This window comes from Magallana gigas, chromosome 4 (genome assembly GCF_963853765.1).
Source record: "Magallana gigas chromosome 4, xbMagGiga1.1, whole genome shotgun sequence".
Classification (NCBI taxonomy): domain Eukaryota; kingdom Metazoa; phylum Mollusca; class Bivalvia; order Ostreida; family Ostreidae; genus Magallana; species Magallana gigas.
Genome location: NC_088856.1, coordinates 43680185 through 43700911, shown reverse-complemented (window position 1 = coordinate 43700911; position 20727 = coordinate 43680185). Strand labels below are relative to the sequence as shown.

Genomic DNA, 20727 nt, shown 5'->3' with positions numbered 1-20727 from the left:
GATTTAGTGACCTAAACCTCAGCTGAATATATTATTTTTAATCTAGCTTGTCAAAATGGGAGATTGTTAACTTGTAGCTTGTTAACTCTGAAAAAGTCTAGAACAGAAGAAATAAAGTCTTTATAGCTTTCGCTACATCTTCTTATTTATGTGTACGCGTACATAAAGCTATTTTAGATTTTTTTACTGTATAAAAAGTGTTGTTTTTCCTAACCTTAAATTTAAATCTATAGAAATTCAATATTTACATGAAACATCTCAAAAGCTTTGATAGCTTACCGCTTGGAAATCATTTAGTGATGCAAATTGACAAATGCCCATGAAAAGACATTATTGGACCCCAAGGGTTTATTATCCTTTCCGACGATGATGAGAAGAACTCAAATGTGCATACAAATCATACATTTACATGTATATTTATATGTGATATGATAGAAATAATTGAAAAATATAGATCTTTTTTTGTGCCGCATAAAACGGGCGAAAAGATTTTTATACCCCACGAAAATAAATTGAGGGGGGGGGGGGGTAAATAAAAATCACCTTGTCCGTCCGTACGTCGTGTCCGGTCTATATCTTTCTAATGGAGAAACATTGGAAGTGTTCTTCATACAAATATTACTCATTACCTGACGAAGCGTCATGACCTAAACCCAAGGTCATTTGGACAAAGTAAAGGTCACTGGCAGGAAAAGTGCAAAATTTGTTTCCGGTCCACTTTGGAATTTCTTACTTCACACAAAGATTGCTTATGACCTGAGGGTGTTTAATGATTTGTCCCTAAGTCATTTAAGGAGAAACATTGGGAGTTTCTATTTCATGTAAAGATTCCTGATGATCGATGATGTATCATGAACTTGACCCAGGGTCAGTTGCGCAAGTTCAAAGTCATATTAAACATGTGTCATATCTTGTATTAATGGAAATGAGTAAAAGCTAGAGTTTGACATAAAGATTACTTGTGACCTGTAAATATACCCTGCCTTGTCTGACTCACTAAAGAAAAAGAACCATCCATTATTCTCTAATAGAGAAATACGTGAGTAATGAATTCTTTCTTAGCGGGGATATCATTTGTGAGCTTGCTAACAGTACCTTTTAGATGGTCCAGTGGGAGCAATGTCCCCCTTTCTCTCAACCAAAATTTCCCTTCATGCAGTTAACGCTTAGAAAATTGATTTTTGGTCATTTCCCCCACCGCCACATCCACACTTTTATTATAATTAAATCAATTATATACATGTACATAAATGATGTACTTTTTAAAGTTATCCTAAACTTGAAGTAAGTTAAACGAAGAATTTGCCTGGTATGAAAATAATACTTTGAAATTGAGTTTCGATTTCTTGAACTTACTATTATCATATTGATAATCCAGTATCAGTAAAAACCATTTCCCTTCTCCTTACACTCGCCAGGTTCTGATAGACCTGTATTAATAACAGACTATCTCTACTTGACCTCCACATTTGCATACAATCTAAATAAACACATACTTAGCAAAGATATGCCTTTATCTGTTTAATGAGTGGTGCAATACTCAATCTAGAGGTTACATAGAAAACAGGCATTAATTAATTTTTTGTGTGTCTCCATTTGAAGAGTTCCAATCAATTTTCTAAAGCTCTAATTGGTAAGAAGAATTGGTCGTGTAAAGATGACCTTTTATCAATACAGGGTCTGTCAGGCTCTGACAAGTGTCAGGAGAAGGTTGTGTTTTAATCAGACTGATGGACAATCCTTTTGGGAGACGAAGTTGCAACGGAAGACCTACTCGTTGCTTTGCAACGAGCTCGGCTCTAGTTTTAAATCTCTTTCAAAAACTTTTAAAGGCATTTATGGTTGTCTGGCTTCAAAGGCGTCGAATCTCGACTGGGCCCGAAAATCGGGTTTGAAAAAACGACGTAATTTGTAATGGTTTTCGTTCTTTATCTCCTTTCCTAAAAATATTTTAACATCAAATATAGAGCAAATAAAATTTATATTTACAAGAGCTTTCGTTTGATAACAAGAAAAAGGGGCTGGTCCCTCAAATTAGGGGCCAAAATGGCTCTAAAGTCTTTCTTCCATAACACTTTACTGAGAAATATTTTGTAAAATGTTTAAGAAGCAAAAATGTTTATCTTTCACTAATAAAACTATACATTATATTTTTTTTATTATGCGTTACGTAATAAGGGGTTTTAAGGGGCCAAAAGTCCAAAACTTCGATCGAATATATATAAAAAAGGACAAATATTTTGAAAAGCAAGATAGAATAAAAGATGCTTAGAATAATGTTTTAAACAATATTCAATCATAAATGTTTCGTTATCTGGCCCCAGTAAGGAGATTAGGGGTCGGCCCCTAAAACGTCCTATCCCAGATAGCTCAAAAACGGCAACGAATTTCTAAACACTTGTTGAACAAAATATGTTTAATATCACAAGAGTTTTCGTATGATGCCAAGAAAAAGGGGCTGGCCCTTCAATTTAGGGGCCAAATGGGCTCTAAAGTCTTTCTTCCATAGCACTTTACTGAGAAATATTTTGAAAAGCAATATTGAATAATAAATGCTAAGAATGATGCGCTTGTCAATGTTCAACCATCAAAATTTTGTCATATGGCTCCAATAAGGAGATAAGGGGTCAGCCCCTAAAACGATTTTTACAAAATAGCTCAATAACGGCAAAGAAGTTCTAAACACTTGTTGAACAAAATATGTTTAATATCAAAAGATCTATCTTTTTATTTTTAGCGGCCAATAAAGGCTCTGAAGTCTTTCTTTTATAGCACTTTACTGAAAAAAAACTTTGATGACATGCCTCAAACAGAGCAAATATTTTAAAAAGCATCATTTTGAAAATCAATATAGAATAAAATGCTGAGAATGATGTTCCTAACAAAATTCACACTGGATGAAAAATCAAGTTTCAGCAAAACTGAAACTATATGGAAACCTTGCTGAAACTTCCGCAATGCGGAAACCATTATATCGATTCAGCAAGTATCCGTTAGGTTTCAGTCAGCAGAAACTTTAGTCTAAGATTCCTGATGGTTTCCGCAATGCAGAAACTAAATTTGAATCGTGTGAAAAGTTGTGTAAATTATTATGGAAATATCAATCAGTTTCAGAACATTTCCGCTAGGTTTCAGTATGCTGAAACTTTTAAGTTAAGATTCCTGATGGTTTCCGCAATGCGGAAACTAAATTTGAATCACGTGAAAAGTTGTGTAAATTATTATGGAAATATCAATCAGTTTCAGAACATTTCCGCTAGGTTTCAGTATGCTGAAACTTTAAGTTATGATTCCAAATGGTTTACGCATTGCTGAAACTATTACTAAAATTGATTTGAGTTTAATAGTGATATCATTTATTTTCAACAGGTTTAAGTTTAATTCTAGCCTAATGATAATGAATCCGTATAGTAAGGTTTCAGCGTGACTGAAACTATATGTATACATGTAACTATCTTCAAATGTGGCAAATAAGGCGATTAAGAACCTTACTAAGTAATTAATTGAATTTGAAAAGAAAAACTGATGTCTGATCTTGTTTAATGCATATGATGAAATCATTAATCTTAGGTACTCGGGCACGTGTATACATGTGTATACATTCTTTGTCCAGGTGACCTCCTCTGTGATTTTCCTGTATATTCTGTGTGGATTGCAAGGTTTTTTCTGTCAGGAGTGAACAAAAGACTGTTACATAACATATACACAGTGCGAAGCGTGGGTTTATAACTGGAGCCCGGCGGGAATGTTTTTGTTTTTTCAATTTGTGTGTACCTGAGTTAGTAAAACTGATAAGTACATTATAATTATTTAGTAAAAAAAAAAAATCTTGCTAGTTGTTTATCGCAAACAGTGAAATGAAGAAGTATTTTACTTAATACACTCAATAAATTAATATACCTATTTTGTAAGACTCCTTCTTAAATCATTTAGTTATCATTTGAATGAACTTTGAGGTACAGTAACTAATTAAGCAAACAAATTAAGGTAAAGTCGTTGTAAATTTTTTCAAATCGTACCAAATATTCGTACAACCTGAAGTTTTTAATACCACGCTTACAGATGTACACAGGAATTTTTTTTTACAAATTCTACAGTTGATAATAACAAATAAAACCCACTTGGAGTTTGAGTCTAATATAATAATTGTTTAATTATTTACATGCATTTCAGACTTTACTACATGTATGACTGTATCATGATTCACTGGCGTCGGAAGCAAATTGAAAGTGGGGGGGGGGGCTAGACTAATCCTCAGAAATATTGAGGAAAAACCCTAAAAAAAAAACCTAATTCCCAAAATCATGAAAATCCTTATCCGGGGGGAGGGGGGGGGGGGGGAGTATACCTATACTATATACTTCCGAAAATAAATTTCCCTACCCAAATTTTTTCCCCCAAAATCATGAAATTCCTAATCCGTGTCGGGGGGGGGGGGGGGGGGCTAGTATGCCTATTACTCCAACTTCTCAATCTTTCAAGGTAGATTTAAGAACAATTACATTTCCGGCGAGAAAAAGTGGGGGGGGGGGGGGGCTATGTGCCTATTGGTTAAGTCTAACTTTGCACTAACCCCCCCCCCCCCAGCCCCCCCCCCGGTTCGACGCCTATGTGATTCGTGCATTTGTATACTTTGTATTTACTTTCTGTACTGTAAACACAGATATTGATACATGTTTATGAAACATGCACATGTTTCTGTTATAAGATATAATAAGCATTATTTATAATTTTACTGAAGTTATACGTTATATTACAAAATCAGTTTAAAATCCAGCACTAGCCATGTGGTGCACGTGATTTTAATCCCATTTTTAAAATTTGATTATACATTCGTATACATTTGATGTAGAAAGTATACCAAACAATTAAAATTATATTTTGTTTATATATCAGTCCGACGTGTACATCTTACTTCCCGGCTTGTTTAACGCGTTTGTATTTTAATTTCATAAGTATTCATAACGTACTGTTCATCGTATGACCAATCAGTGCATATGAGTAACTGTAAAATAATTGCCATCAATTCATCGTACAATGTAGTTGTAAATACACCGTACGGGTGAACGCTGTTAACCGGACCCCGTTAATTGATCGGCATCTAATTATATTTGTGATTTCTGTGTGTTCATGCAGAACCTGCTCTGTGATGAACATTATATTTTCACACCTCTATATTCTGAATAAGAATATGACCGTGCTTAGAATCGCGGTGAAAATTGGACAAGTCAAGACTAACTTGTCAGTACACTATATATGGCTCTATCATATTTAGTTTGACAAAATCATCAGGACATGTAAATAAAATATAGTTAAAGACAAAATCTGATACATATGTCTCATTCAAACTTGTTTAATTTCATTAGACATTTGTAAACAAACGGTCGGCCATTTTTTTTTGGTTAATCACGTGTTACAAATACAATTGTAACAAACACACGCCAATACTTTGTCGTATTTAACCAGGAAATACTGACACCGAAAGTTCTTATTTAAAATAAATATACATGTAAAAAGTATACTATTCGGTAAAAAATGATAATTTTGATTAAACATTATTCATTTTAAACTATCCCAAGATGCACTTTTCCAAGATTTACGGGGTTCTGATTGGTCAGTATTGGCGCAGTTTATGATTCCGAGCGAAGGTTAAAATGGACAAGAAGGTGCTGTTGTAAAATGGAGAATTGACAAGCATTAATAGCCTCTACAACAAGGAGATAATGCAGGAACGAAGAACTCATGTCAAGGTAACTTAATTCACAATATAGATACTCCCAATAACATTTTCAAGGCTCTAATTTATCTCTCATTTGTAAACGAGATCTCGCGCCATCAAATCAAGATGGCGTCATTTTTTCAAACTTGGTTCGGCGTTTTAATTTTTATTACCGTATCTCTTTTAAATATACGTTTTGACCAAGTTAACCATTAACCAACTTTATATGCATGATAATCAAGATTATCCAGGGTATATAATTATATAAACGTCCCTAATATATATGAATGCTTGGTTGGTAAACAAGACGAACAATGAATCTTTCGCACATTATACAATTTACAAACTCTAAATGTAACGAAAAAAACTTATTAAATCCGGAAAATGAAATATTTCACGTTTTTCTTTTTCAGCATTGACAGCATACAAAGTCAATGTTTCGGTGATTAGTTGCTCCTCTGTTCGGTGATTCGGGTGAATGTTTTGACCAGCTGGACGATGTGAACGCAAGGTATTGCTTTGAAATTGATTATTTTCACCATTAACTTATACATGTGTTGGATGTTTATAATTTACTGTAGTAATTTTTGGGAAATCCAGGTCTAAGTTCTTGAAAAGGAGGTTGATTGGGGGGGGGGGGGGTGGGTGGTGAAACACACTTATTGTTGATAAGTTTTTCCATTGTTCAACAAACAATAATTGAATCAAAATGAAAATAACATAGCTTCAAACATAAAATGAAACATTTTAGACCTGATACTACTGTAGCCATTATTTGACATAGTTTAAACAGCAACTGGCAACTGCATAGTAGCTTCTGTATTCAGAATTTTATTCAGAATGCTTTTATTACATGTTAGGCTTAATGTTTATTGTTTAAAAATCTAAATGAAACTTTATTATTCTTGTTTAAGATAAATAGAACAGACATAAAGTACAGCCCAGTGAAAGGAACAAGTTCATCGCAAGAAGAAGAATTTTAATGCTACCACTGTCCAGAACTATTAAGTCTGCTGTAACCATGATGTGATCATATGAGTGCTTCACCGGTCTGGACAATGCTCGAAAATCCCCCAAAAAGGCCTATTTCCATAAACTACGACTCGGGTTACATCAACAACAGCCAAGGACACTCCTTATTGATTCGAATGGACACATCCCTACGACCCGACTAAACCTCTGCAGAACAAGACTTTTTAACTGTAAAGTATTCTCATTTCAAAAAAACCTATAAACTATAAAAGTACTTTTTTTATATGATCAAATACCAGTATATTACAATGTCTGTCTGTAAGCTAGAATCTTAGAAAACCACATGGTTTTGACTTATTAAATGATTGATTAGATATTAACTTCCATTTTCTTAAATAATTTGTTATATTTGCAAATATTGCATAAAATATTAGACTCCATGTAACATTTATCCTCACACCTCCAAGTTGATAAGTGTTAACTACTTTTTTTTCCATTTTCTTTGTTTAAACATTTATTGATACATGTAACTTAGTTTTTATTTGCAGCAATATATGAAAAATTAAGAAACCAATCTTAAATGTAAAAACACTGCATTAGGAGATGAATGCATGGGTCATAGAAATGATAAAATACACCAAACAATATTCAATTATGTCGTATATGAAAATATATAAAGACAACAAATACCCCATGTATTACAATTTTTATATGACAAAATTACTTGGATGGAAAGTTGTTTCCATGTGGGTTTTATTTTAATCTGTGTTATGTAACTAATATTGGAATTAGCTTTTATATCATAAGTAAAATGCTGGTATTGATGAGAATTGTAAGGTGAATGATCTGTGTGATACTTTGTATTTTATACATTCATGCTACAAAAAGCAAGTACATGTACATGTAGTAATACTTGTCATATATAAACAATGTATATTTTACTTCATGTCTTGGATTTAAAAATCTTAATGTTGGTAAAGTAGTGAAATGTAGGAAGGTAAACCGTGTGTAAAGAAGAATATTCATCAGGAATGAAGTGTGTTGCAATCAGCATAATTAATTAAATGTGTACATCATATTTTTGCACATGATTTGACAGACTGCTCCATTGTTAGCTTTTTATTGGCCAACAAGCTTTTCATATCTCCCTCTGGGTCATCTATTAAATACTGACAGGCTTATGATATTAAAATCTAATCAATTGGTACATCATGGGTGGAAATGAAAAGTTCACTTTGGACTTAATGGATTATCAAAAAAATGATTTCAAATCCTGTTCTATTGTAAAACATTAGATTATATTACATGTACTAACAAAGAAAAGGTTTATCCCAACTTGTAAGTGGGTCACTTTGACCTAATTTTGGAATTTATTGACATATTCAAATCAAATCTGGGTCATACCTCTATAGTCAAATACTATCTTGTAGTGTATTTTTTTTTTAAAAGATGGATACTACTGTATATACTTTTCAAAAATATGTTATGGTGTACATATTCATTGTAGTTCAAAACAAATTGAGACAAGTGTATTACATGTATGTTCATGTAACAGTGAAGTTTTCTTTGTTTATTCATGTACGTGCAGTTATTTTGTAAATTGCATTCATATTTTTAAAAACGTAAGATCTTTGTTTCATTTTTAACCGGGTTTCCAAAGGAAAAATCCGGTTATTAAAATGGTGAAAATGGCGGGCGGGCGGATGGCGGGCGGGCGGCTGCCAAAAGGGTACCCTCATTGTACGGATAACTCCTCCTACAGTTTTCACGATAGGAAGTTGTTCTTTTGCAGATCAATTGTACATATATCAGAGGTGTGCATTTTGCTAGGATTTTGATTTCCGATAATATATCGAAAAAATACCAGCTTTTGAACTTAGTCATTTTTTGGCAAAATATTGTATATAGGGTACCCTCATTGTACGGATAACTCCTCCTACAGTTCTCAAGATAGGAAGTTGTTCTTTTGCAGATCAATTGTACATATATTAGAGGTGTGCATATTGCTAGGATTTTGATTTCCGATAATTTATCGAAAAAATACCAGCTTTTGAACTTAGTCATTTTTGGCAAAATATTGTATATAAGGTACCCTCATTGTACGGATAACTCCTCCTACAGTTCTCAAGATAGGAAGTTGTTCATTTGCAGATCAATTGTTCATATATCAGAGGTGTGCATATTGCTAGGATTTTGATTTCTGAAAATGTATCGAAAAAATACCAGCTTTTGAACTTAATCATTTTTTGGCAAAATATTGCATATAGGGTACCCTCATTGTATGGATAAGTCCTCCTACAGTTCTCAAGATAGGGAGTTGTTCTTTTGCAGATCAATTGTACATATATCAGAGGTGTGCATATTGCTAGGATTTTGATTTCCGATAATTTATCGAAAAAATACTAGCTTTTGAACTTAGTCATTTTTTGGCAAAATATTGCATATAGGGTACCCTCATTGTACGGATAACTCCTCCTACAGTTCTCAAGATAGGAAGTTGTTCTTCTGCAGATCAATTGTACATATATCAGAGGTGTGCATATTGCTGAGATTTTGATTTCCGATAATTAATGAAAAAAATACTAGCTTTTGAACTTAGTCATTTTTTGGCAAAATGTTGCATATACATGTAGGGTACTCCATTTCACTGGATAAGGGTTGACATGGATTATGGATACAGTTTACATAAAAGAAAACCCGGTTTGCTGTCACATTGACAGCTTTTCACTTGTTAAAGGGAGATTTGATAGGCATTTAATCGAGATGAAAAAAAATACAAATGTAAATATTTTTATGGGAGTTTTTTTTCTTGTGCAATTTTATCATTTTTTAGATAAAAGTCCCTAATAAGGGAATTGCCATATGGATGTTTCTCCATTATTGTATCTTGGTTGTATTTTATTTATTATTGGAAACAATTTCAGATTTTTGAACAACATAAATTTGGAACTGTTTGAAATTGTTTTGTTTGTACATAAAGTAGAAACCTTGCTCAGCTTTTGTGAAAGCAAAAATATAAAAAGTTTCAGTACGTTTCAGTTGCGGAAACCCTTTGTAAACAATATGTATCCCAATTGTATATGGAGGTTGAAACTATGCAGAAACTTCAAGTTTCAGTAAGTTTCCGTCGCGGAAACCATTTGTAAACAATATGTATCCCAAACGTATATGGAGATTGAAACTATGCAGAAACTTCAAGTTTCAGTAAGTTTCCGTTGCGGAAACCATTTGGATTCATGGACATCCTAAGTTTAAGCACTGCGGAAACTTAATGAAACTTGAAGTTTCCGTGCTGAAACCTGTCGGAAACTTAAAGTAACCTTAAGTTTCCGCAGAGTTTCCAAAGGGTTTCCGCAGCGCTGAAACCAGATATTTCATCCAGTGTCAACCATCAATTTTTGTTGTTGTTGCCCCAATAAGGAGATAAAGGGTCAAAATTTAAAGTCAAGGTCATATAACCTTCAAAAAATCGCACGGAAGACCTCCTCGTTGCTCGCAACGAGATCGTGTCTAGTTTCTTAACTATCCTTAGTTTTTGGGAATTTTTAAAACATTAAATCTAATTTAAAAGATAAACACAATTTGTATTAAAATTAAATATGAGAGTTAAAAATGCTATATTTCAGAAAATAGATTCTGTCAAATTGACTATTTATTTGTCAGTTCTGGTTGCCATGGCAACGGCCACCCCAAAAAATAAACTAAGTCCATTTTTACCATCAGACACTTGAGTACACTCCCTATAAAAAAATTTGCATTTTGGAAGTTTTTGTTTGAACATCATCCTTGGATTCTTTGGCTTTTACAGAGAATGACTAAAAGTTTCTTCTCTCACCTGCGTCCAATCTGTGAATATCGTCTTATCCGCTTTTTGCGTTTTCTGAAGATATTTTCAATCGGATTTAAAAACATACACTATAGATTTTGCGACACAGATATTTATACAGATATCATAGCACAGGTAAGCACACGTAACTGGACTAGAGTCACAATACAGGTAGAGTAGCAACACAAACATCTCTAATCACAAATGCCTTCAAATAATAAGGTCGCTCTCAACGTTGTACACTGTCAGAAATAATCATGCAGCAGACATGATTATATTTAATCAATTTACTTTTATTTCTACATAAATACATGTATAAATATTGCTCAAAACTGAAGTACAAGTCATCAATTGTGTTTAGGTTTATTCTAAATACTGTATTACTTTTATTATCCCTGGTTTAAACAGCTCCGCCCACAACCTCCCCTCATCGTCCACACTTAAGGCATGAACGTTATCTAGTTCACAGTTATCCACACATTTTATGAATTGTCCGTCTTGGTCTAAGATGTGCAGACATGAATTTCCGTTATCCGCAACAATAATTTGACCCAGAGAGTCAGTAACAATATTTCTTGGTCTAAACTTCTTGTTCATTTTGGCTGGTTTCCCATCGTATCGAAATCGAACTTTACCTGCCAATCTAACAACAATTATTACGCCTGCATTATCATTTGAAATACATACATCTCCATTGTTGTTTTCCACTGCATGTATACACAGAGCATGACTAATTTTTCCTTCAAAGATTGGTTTTCCATTTTCATCCTTATGAATCTCCTGTGTTATTTTCTTTTCATGGTAGCGGATTATTTTCTTTTCCAGACCATTAGAAACACATATTAATATATCTCCTGATTTGCTACAGCACAATCTATATGGTATCCAGTCCTGAGGTATGCTAACCAGAGAGTCATCGTGGCCTCTCGTTTTCATTTTACCTTTTCTACCGTCGATGTATATCAGATCACCATGAACAGTTACTGCAATATCATGGGGAGCGGAATGCAAACTGGTGTCACCTATGTGTCCGTTTATTTTGCCGTTTATGTCAATTCGTGTAAAGGTGTTGCTATTTCCACAGATCCAGGCTTCATTTTTTCCCCAACAGGCCACTTCGTATAGAGGTTGATATAAAGTACAAGATATAACAGCAATTACTTTTGCCAATTGTAATAACTCTTTGGTTGATGGATATGAGACATCAACAGGCAGATTGATTTTATATGTCAATTCAGCTTTGTATTCTCCTATTTCTATGCTGAGTCCGTTCCCTTTGATCGTGTCTACCAACACAGGCGGTGTAAAGATATCAATATTCGTAATGATGTTACTGAACTGATTGAGGTTTGATTTGTGTTCAATGACATCTGATGTCCTGTTAGTTTTGAGGACTAATTTGTTATGCTGAACAGTTTGAACCATGTCCTGTGTAGTATCCTTAATTGTTTTTTGCTGTGTTTTAATGCTTTCTAGATTGCTTTCTTTCATTAAGGAGATCGAGGAGCCCAGTTTATCAAATATTGTGTCTACTTCTTGATGCCAGCGTTTCCTAAGAACTTCCTTCTCCTCTTCCATTTTGTTAAATTTTGCTGTGGTTTCAGTTAATTTCTCTTGCAAATCAGCATCTGTTTTGTTGTATTTTGGAATGAGTTTTTTTTCAATCTCATCAGTAAAATTTTGAAGTTCTTGTTTTTTTATTTCAAACAGTTCGACTAATTCCACAGCATCGTGGTTTTTATGGGTACCTATACAACACCTAACGCAGATCGGAATTTGGCACTGTTGGCACTGAACTTCACATCTACGGCCTGGGTGAATTTTGCATTCTGGAAGCACACACTGTGTGTTCCTGTTTTTCGAACAAACAATCTCATGTGACAGAGGTTGCAGCTTATCAACGTGTTTGTGAACACATTCAACGCAGAGATTTATTTGACAGCTGTTACAGAACTGCTGAGTTGGCTTATCACAGAGGTCGCAGATAATAACTTCCTGTGCCCATAATTTTGAATCCGCCATATTTTTCCTTTTTTTGAAAGAAGTCTGTGAATTAAAATTGTTAAAGAATATAACATACAGATATCATTTTTGAAAAATTTAATAGAAGTTTACTGTTGCATGGATGCGGTAAAAAGAATTAAATCAAGTTTAAATATTAAATTCATTTATATTAATGCATCATTAAGGAACAAACAAACAAAAAGTTAACGAAGTATACAGAATATACTATGTTCATGTTTCTATGTGAAACATCTCCACAAATCATTTTTTAACATCAATTTATATACATTCTTACAAACAGAAAAGGTAAATTAATCAATAATCCAATTGAATTAAAAAAAACAACTACCGCTTACTCCTCTCTTATTTGATATGGTCCGGGTGCATCAAACATGTCCGCCCTGTCAATATTTAGTACGTTTCTGATTAAGATTTACTTTCGATTTGTTGTAACTTTTCTTGATTGTATCGGTAGTTACACCTAACAATAGAATCCTTTTAGAGTTATCTTTCTTCGTGTTTGTCAAACGTTTTAATTTGTCATTTATATGAATGAGATTTACACCTTCAAAATTGAAGAAAAATATTCCAGAATAAACAATCTCTCTTTTTCTTCGATTTAAAACAGTAACCTCTACCAGTGAAATGTTAAACGTTTAAAAAGAGTCCAATAAAACATCAGTATATTTTTATTAATTAAAACACAATTTTACCTTGACTTGTGTATATAGAGTTAGTATTTTCATCAAAGTAAAGTTTAAATTTGTATATTTTTGCATAGAAGTGTAAAGTATTAGACAAAATTTATTGCCTTATATATATATTGTCCATAATTTCAAATGCAGCTCCATATTGTTTCTTGACCAATTTTATTATCATAATACTAGTATCTCTACTAAATTATAACTATCCGTTATCTTAAAGTTAGGACTTCAGAAATGGTCACAACCATTGTACTTTTTAAAAATCATTAAAGCTTAATTACATGCTTATCTATTTAGAATGATCTAAGCTCGAACAAGATTCTATTATGAAGGTTTTTAACTAGACACCTCTGATTCTTATGTAATTAACGATTAAATCTACTTTGTTTCAGAGTTGTTGTTTTTTTTTTAATCTGTGTTAATGCATGCTTACAGAGATCCTCATGCAGCTTTTTAAAAGGGTTTTTAATTCTATGAGTTTCAATTATTTTTAAAATCTTAATTCGTCATTTTTAAAATCTGATTTCTAGCTTTTAGGTGTGTTACTGTCACAATCAATTTTATGTTGTTTTTTTTTGTCCTTTATTGATCCTCAGTGTAAGTTGCAGATTTTTATTTATCCTGGGAACTTCTTCTTATCGGTTCTGGTATTGGTCAAGTTAATATAATCTTCCCAGGTTATTCTACCTGTTTGTATAGGTCCTTTACTTGCTTGACATTTTGTCACTTAAGCAGACAGCGCACGATTTTTCCAGTGACAAGATCTGAACCACCTGCTAGCTTATGAATGGTAATTCTTAATATTCAAGTAACCAAATCTCCAGACGGAGTAAGTTTGTTTAATTTCTTATCATTTGTATTTGTAAAATACTAAAGTTTATATTTGTACTTGTAGTTTATTTGAACTCTAATACTCTTTGTATTAATGTAGCTTGCTAGCGCTAGGGCACTTCACAATTGATATATACAGTGTAAAACATTGTATTTTTGCTGTTCGCATGATTTTATCTATTATTTAAAGTTCTGAGTTTAGATTTTCAACTAATATGTTTATTTCCATTGGGGTGTGAAATGGGAAACCAAATTTACAGGGAACTGCTGGTCCGATAAAAACATGGTATTATGGGATTAACTGACGCCCAAAAAATCCGTTGAATGAATGTGCGGCAGGTCCGAATTTTCTATTAGCACACCCCTTGCCAGAGCTCGCTTCGCAGTGCCGGCGAGCTGCGCTGGCTATTTTAGACCTATGAGTCACAATCGGTTTTTTAAAGAAATTAAGATGGAAATAATTTGTTGATAGATAGATAGATAGATAGATAGATAGATAGATAGATAGATAGATAGATAGATAGATAGATAGATAGATAGATAGATAGACAGATAGATAGATAGATAGATAGATAGATAGATAGATAGATAGATAGATAGATCGATCGATCGATCGATCGATCGATCGATCGATAAATTCCTTTTACAAATATTATTTTACTTCATTTTAAATGTATAAAAAATATATATAATTGAAGCTCTAGTTTTCCCATCGTGATATCCTGATAGGCTCAAGTGACAGTAATGGGTTTTTTAATCATCAAATTCCCTATACATGTACCTTTAAACATTCCTTTTCCCGCCAGTGGTAACATCTCTGTCGATGTTTTACTTCCGCAATCACTTCACTTGTGCAAACCCCTGTTATCTATAAAAAGAGGATGTCTATTTATTGCATGTTATTATAATGTGCTCCAATTACTCAATGACGTACCCAACCACATGGACCATGGTGTGAACAAAATAAATTAATAATTATATTAATAAGGAAGTGTACATAAATATTTAGTTTTGAATGACTCTGGCTGTTCTGAAGTTTTTGGAGTACTTTATTTTATATTTCCTTTTCACCCCTCTTTGGAAAAAAGCAAAGTCCTTTATTGAAAACATACAACAGCCAGTGGTAACATATCTTAACTTTAATAGTAAGCACCATAGGAGGGAAAGTAAATAATGAACCTAGTTATACAGCTAACTTGATACTAGGAAGAGTCTTACAGACACCCAAGATGAAAGAGTTCAGACAACAACGAAAGCCATATAGACATGTAAAAATATTTCTATCTTATAATTACGAAAACAGATCTCATTCTTAAGAGTTAATTATCTTGTTATTAGGAGAAAATAGGTCGTAATTACGAGTAAAGGTCTAGTAATTACGAAAAAGGATCTATATAAAATGGTGCGTTTTATTGTACTACTACTAGTATCTTTACTTTAAATGAATAAAATTTATCAAATTATTGTAAAACAAATTAGAAAAAGTAGAAATGCAGATTGATAAATGAATTTATTCACCAATATATTGACAGGAAGGAGAGTTTGTTTTCAGACTCCTTTATATTAATATAAAAAAACAATTATTTCTAATATAGGTTGTGTATGAATATATAAAACACATCCCGTATATCCATGATTGAAACTATATAGTCATCTGCTATTGATAGAATTATTTTATGACAAGGAATACCTGGTATATATACCTCGGAGCATTTAAGTTAATTCTTTATACACACATCTTTAACAAGGCATACATTTACAATGCACAATACAAAGCAACGTTTGGGTTGTTGATACTTTTAAGTATACAAAAATCCTTTTGAATGGTTTTATATGTACATAAAAACTTTAATCCATTATTGATTTCTGTTTGAAGGAGCCATAACTTATGTAGTTTTCTTGACTTACAACCATTACCCCCACATTTCGAGACCTTTAATAAAAACAAAACAGAACATGCAATATGTTGCTCTTTGACACTGGTGTAATTTTAATTGTTTCATAACATTGTAACACAATAGGAAATAGCACGCGCAGCTTGCTGGCGTACATTGCTTGAGAGCGAAGCGAGCCCTAAAATCCAATGCGTGGGAAAAAGAGCGCTCATATAATGCTAGACAAAAATTGCTGATCTATCAATAGTAATTTAGAGTTCCATAAGGTGTGAGGTCGCACTTTGAGTATCGCACAAGCTTTGATGAGCACCAAGAGATCTAATACATGCGACTTTTACTTTTTACTGTGTCGAAAAACTTAAACAAAGCATTAAAAAGTAATGTATGATGTCACAGTGATCTCTCGCCTTTTCTCTGCAATAAATTATATATTAAGCATATGGCTGTTCTGCGTGTTTTAACTGCAATTTCCAAGGTAGTTAGTTTTTAAATTTGTTTATCGCCTCGATAAAGGAATGATATACACACAAGTTACAAGTTTTACTGTCATATTGATCGAAGCTAATTTTGCATACAGTAAAGACCACACATCTGGGGAGAAATAAAAAAAATTAAATTGTTAAAAACTTACAGCTAGGTAATTTCGTAAGAAATAAAAAGGGGAAAAAACCCAGAAAAACTAATCAGTGAAAAATCGATGTAAAACTAAATATGGTCAAACGGTTGAAATTGAAAATTACACACCTAAAAAAGAAGGAAGCATATGGATTACGACCTATGTTAGGCATGCAAAAATAAACTTATTAAAAAACAGAATATTATGTGCGGTATTATGCATTGTTTGCCCCCAAAATTAAAGTTTTTAAAGAGCATTAAAAATAAGTTCGAAGATAGCTGAAATCATATCGAAAATAAGTGTGTAGAAGTTTATTACCACAGTGACGTCATAATGTAGAATTTACGTCATGAAGATTGTCTTTTTTTAATAACTTTAGCAAAAAATGGGTGTTTACCGACCTTTTTTCGACTGGGAAACTGCAGCGAGCGCAGGCTTGCTCAAGTACCTTTTTCAACTATGATGTGTAAAATTATATGAAGAAAAACATGTTAAAATCGTATTCGAGAAGAACTGCGCTCTATACTTCCGAATGCAAAATAAAAACAAAAAATGACAATATTTTCATTTGTTTGCAAAATTGCGGAAATTAGGTCATTTAGAAGACGTCATAGATAAATAGATAATAAGCAATGATGATTGAAATCAAGATTTAAGTGATAAGCACCCTCTATACAATGATTTACTACTATTTGATTTTTATAAGACACTATTTTAAAATTGGTTAAAATTGGGGGCAGATATTTGATCATACCAAATGAAGTCCTTTATGAAACAGGTGGAAAAAAAATGAAAAATCAGATAACATCAATATACAACAGAAAATTAATAATAATAGTTTACAGATTTCATCGTCACAAATTACAAACTGATCAAATTCTTTACAAAAGTATAGTGGTTTTTTTTTAAATTTTCAAAAGCTTAGAAGTTATTATTATACAATTATAACCTTCTGATGAGGTCAACACTATAGCATTGAATGATTTATTTTTGACGTCGTCGTGTCAATAACTGCCGTCAGGTGAGCACGCGGGGGTGTTAAGGAAGCATATGGGCAATTTAGCGTCTTATTTTGACTGTTAAATTCAAACTCGTGAAATTAAATAACTATTTTAAATACGATCAAAAACTTAGTATTATCCTTTGAAAAAGATGTCAGTGCAATAAAATCGGGTAGTACATTACTGCCTCATTGGTGCATTATCACGTGACAACTATAAATAGCTTTCGTATATTCCTTAACATAAAATGAGATAGAACAACACTACCCCGCAGTTTCCAAAATAAAAAAAACATACCAAGTGAAGGCAAAACATCTCAGTTTAATCAAAACTGCTGCTAGAATCCTATGTTTTTCTTAATTCAATAGTTATTCATCCGGTTCTCGTAAAACCTTCCCAACTTTAATAAAGTTTGTACGGAAAACGGCAAGTTGCATCAAAACAACACACAACATGGGATTCTAGCAGCACTTTTCAATTTAAGCATTGATCAAACTAACGATACATATAAAATTCCAAGTTCAATATATGCGGGGTAGTGTTGTTCTAGTCGGATTTTTATTTCGTAAACAACGACAGAGGAAAGCCTGGCCGAGAAATAAAAGCAAATTTACATACCTTTTAGCGAATGATTGATAAAACTATTATCTCTCCCAGTATTCTTATGTTCCATTCTCAATAAATCACACCACAATATTTTATTAGAGTTCTTAGATTAGTTATATTTTGAATATGTTTACAATGCTTTCCGATCAAATTCACACGACATTCAACTTTTAGTCATGACGTCATCAATGTGTAAATCTACGTAATACAAACTAATTTCTGAAAAAAAATTGACTTCAGTATTTTTATTTGCTTTTGGTCTACGTTTCGTTGCTTAGATAATTGAATATGTACATAATAACTAAGATTTGTGATTTCACGAAATTACAAGTAACTCAGAATCCATATGCTTCCTTAACACCCCCGCGCAGACAAATTGAATAACGCGCGTTAGCGCGTTATGATAATTTGTTTGCTCACCTGACGGCAGTTATTGACACGACGACGTCAAAAATAAATCATTTAATGCTTATATTTACATTCCCTTACTGAAGAAATCAATTGTTTACTTAAATAAATCGATATAAAGTGCAGATCACGGAGGGAGGGAGTAAGTAACAGCAAGAACAGCTGTTTTGCAAAACCGGTTCAAACTGGTTTTCACATAGACTGTTGAGATGTGATCGACGAGCATGAAAATATAATCCATGATAAATAACTCTTGAAATGTTGTTTTTAACAATAAAGTCAACTTTTTTGTTGAATAATTATAAAACATGGTGTTTTGACAACATTCATGCAATGCATTTTTAACAGATAACATAGGAATCACTGTTTGAGAACTACTTATGTAAATTACTCGTAAATTCAAACGCAGTGAATAGGTGTTGCATTTAGAGGCATTTAAACATCACGGATTAATTTAATGGAAAAACACAGTAGAATGTAAATATATGGTTTTTATAGACCGGATGAGAGTATATCGACCGAGGTCCAATATCAAAATGATATAACTGTTTTATTATAATAAATCAAAAGCTTTTTCTCTTCCTTCTGTTCAAGCTTATAATAGTGAAATATCTTATAGGTGTTAGTTATGCTGTTATGACGTCACAATGTTGCACGTGTAAAAACCAGTATTCTGTCATGAAAATCTATTTTTCATTATAGAAAGCTCTATAATGTTTTCCAATTTTAGTATAGTAGGGTCTATCAGAGAATTTATAGTTCGGTCATTTAACAGCAATCAATCAATCACATGCTTAGGAAAAATTCGATATAATAATAAAATGAATTATTTTTGTTCTCAGATTATCCTTTATGATTGTCAAAATATCGATAACCTGGGACTATATATAGTTGATAAGGATGCAAGATATATAGATTATTACATGGATATTTTTACATCGCATCCTATATTAGCCCGAATTCGCTGTATATCATATGCTTACAGAAATTACTGACGGCTATCGGGCTGATAAACATCGACTTCGGGCTAATATAGAATGCGATATAAAATTTGTAATGTAATAATCTATATATATCATACCCCTAGGGTTTATATCACACGGGTAGGTGAATTTTCGGTTTATATCACACAGGGCGGAAAAGGGTATATTTTTATAAGAATACGATTTATGTGTTACTTCTTGTTGCCCCAACGGTCGCGCCGTAAAACATATCTTTATATATATGACGAACGTATGCATGTATAGTGCTGCATAAAATTATAATTTTATTGATTAATTTGATGTTCTAATAATACAATTTGAACAGTGTTTAATATTAATGTAAAAATGTTAACATTATTAATTGGTTGCATTAAGAAACTAAAATCTACTAATTCCTTGTGGTCTGAACCGCCATAGACTTAATTAAATGTATTAATGTTACTTGTACATTGTAACTTTCGGTCAACCATAGCCACCCTATGAATACAAATGTCAATGTCACATGACTGATGATCATTCTAACATCCGATATATAAAAAAAACGATGAAACAGTTGAATTGATTAATACATGTATGTTCTTATTCGTTTGTTATCTTATTTTTTTTTTTTAGCTTATTCCTATATCTCTCCCTATTGGATTGATGTCAATGTTGACAATGAGGTTTATCTAGGGTACCTGGTAGTCATATTGTTTTTTAATAGCAAAGATATAGGCACATGCACATAGAAACTTCTTTCGGAAGATTTTTTTGCACGTACGTATCGAAGAATTTGTAAATTGAGATAAAGATAAAATGTTTGAATATGAAGCAATTGCCCCCAACCACCATCAACAAAAGTTAAATTTTGAGTGTTTTTTTAATGTTAGACTTCCCTCTTTTGTACCTTCGCTTTTATGATAGGAATGACCTCTGACTTTTAAATGCAATGCTACGTATAAAAACATATGTGATTGAACTAAAGTATGTTAATTAACAATTATTGTTTATTCTTCCATTTTAATCTGATGAATGTTTCATCAATTTGTTACAGACGTCTGAAAAAGCAAAGCTTGCTTCATCGTGTTTTAAATGAAATATATATGATTTTAGACTATTTAATCTGAAAACTGGTCCAGAATATATATGCAGTCTCCATTTTGAATATAAAAATTTGGCGCTC

At 32.6% G+C, this 20727-nt stretch overlaps 1 protein-coding gene and 1 long non-coding RNA gene across 2 annotated transcripts; one reads left to right on the top strand and one right to left on the bottom strand.

Annotated features, from left to right (window-relative positions):
• Positions 1 to 6131: 6131 nt before the first annotated feature.
• On the top strand, positions 6132 to 7632 carry LOC136274836 (uncharacterized). The gene is made up of 2 exons (XR_010713257.1): positions 6132 to 6230; positions 6634 to 7632. It is a non-coding gene; the product is annotated as an uncharacterized lncRNA (long non-coding RNA).
• Positions 7633 to 10468: 2836 nt separating this feature from the next.
• Positions 10469 to 12557, bottom strand: LOC136274835 (tripartite motif-containing protein 2-like). Its single transcript, XM_066082539.1, has one exon. The coding sequence runs from the start codon at positions 12537 to 12539 to the stop codon at positions 10881 to 10883; it is 1659 nt and encodes a 552-aa protein (XP_065938611.1). The 5' UTR covers positions 12540 to 12557; the 3' UTR covers positions 10469 to 10880.
• Positions 12558 to 20727: the final 8170 nt, after the last annotated feature.

Bases quoted from the DNA above. Each gene is read 5' to 3' on its own strand.
- LOC136274835 (XM_066082539.1), bottom strand. From the start codon at position 12,539: ATGGCGGATTCAAAATTATGGGCACAGGAAGTTATTATCTGCGACCTC.